This window comes from Fukomys damarensis, unplaced genomic scaffold (assembly GCF_012274545.1).
Source record: "Fukomys damarensis isolate Sample0158 unplaced genomic scaffold, DMR_v1.0_HiC HiC_scaffold_39, whole genome shotgun sequence".
NCBI lineage: Eukaryota > Metazoa > Chordata > Mammalia > Rodentia > Bathyergidae > Fukomys > Fukomys damarensis.
The window spans coordinates 57,599,095-57,599,842 of record NW_022900951.1 but is presented as its reverse complement, the minus strand read 5'-3'; the positions used below and the strand labels follow the sequence as shown (position 1 = coordinate 57,599,842).

The window sequence follows — 748 nt, the reverse complement described above, 5'->3', positions numbered from 1 at the left end:
CCCAGACTTTCCGATGGCCTCGCTGTACGTGGGCGACCTGCACCCTGAGGTGACGGAAGCAATGCTGTACGAGAAGTTCAGCCCGGCGGGGCCCATCCTCTCCATCCGCATTTGTAGGGACAAGATCACCCGCCGCTCCTTGGGCTACGCTTATGTCAACTACCAGCAACCGGTGGACGCCAAGCGGGCCCTGGAGACCCTGAACTTTGATGTTATAAAAGGCAGGCCAGTGCGCATCATGTGGTCCCAGAGGGACCCCTCGCTCCGCAAGAGCGGGGTGGGCAACGTCTTCATCAAGAACCTGGGCAAGACCATCGACAACAAGGCTCTGTACAACATCTTCTCGGCCTTCGGCAACATCCTGTCCTGCAAAGTGGCCTGCGACGAAAAGGGGCCCAAGGGCTACGGGTTTGTGCATTTCCAGAAGCAGGAGTCCGCTGAGCGGGCCATAGATGCGATGAATGGCATGTTTCTGAACTACCGCAAAATTTTCGTCGGGAGGTTCAAGTCGCATAAAGAAAGAGAGGCCGAAAGGGGAGCCTGGGCCAGGCAGTCCACCAGTGCTGACTGCAAGGATTTTGAGGAAGACACCGACGAGGAGGCCACCTTGCGATGAGGACACCCCTGGAGCAAGCCAGCAGGGCCAGATCTTGGCTCCTACCCGGTTTACAACCCTCCCCCCCAACCCACCAGCAGTGTATTGTATTGGGAGTGCAGGTCTCTCGCTCTCCCTCTCCCTCTCCCTCTC

The 748-nt window shown here is 58.3% G+C and overlaps 1 protein-coding gene across 1 annotated transcript; it reads left to right on the top strand.

Annotated features, from left to right (window-relative positions):
• The first annotated feature begins 6 nt into the window (after window positions 1-6).
• On the top strand, window positions 7-742 carry Pabpc1l2a (poly(A) binding protein cytoplasmic 1 like 2A). The gene has a single exon (XM_010619077.1). The coding sequence runs from the start codon at window positions 14-16 to the stop codon at window positions 614-616; it is 603 nt and encodes a 200-aa protein (XP_010617379.1). The 5' UTR covers window positions 7-13; the 3' UTR covers window positions 617-742.
• Window positions 743-748: the final 6 nt, after the last annotated feature.

What these genes read in the sequence shown, in the direction of transcription:
- Pabpc1l2a (XM_010619077.1), top strand. Translation starts at nt 14, where the DNA reads ATGGCCTCGCTGTACGTGGGCGACCTGCACCCTGAGGTGACGGAAGCA.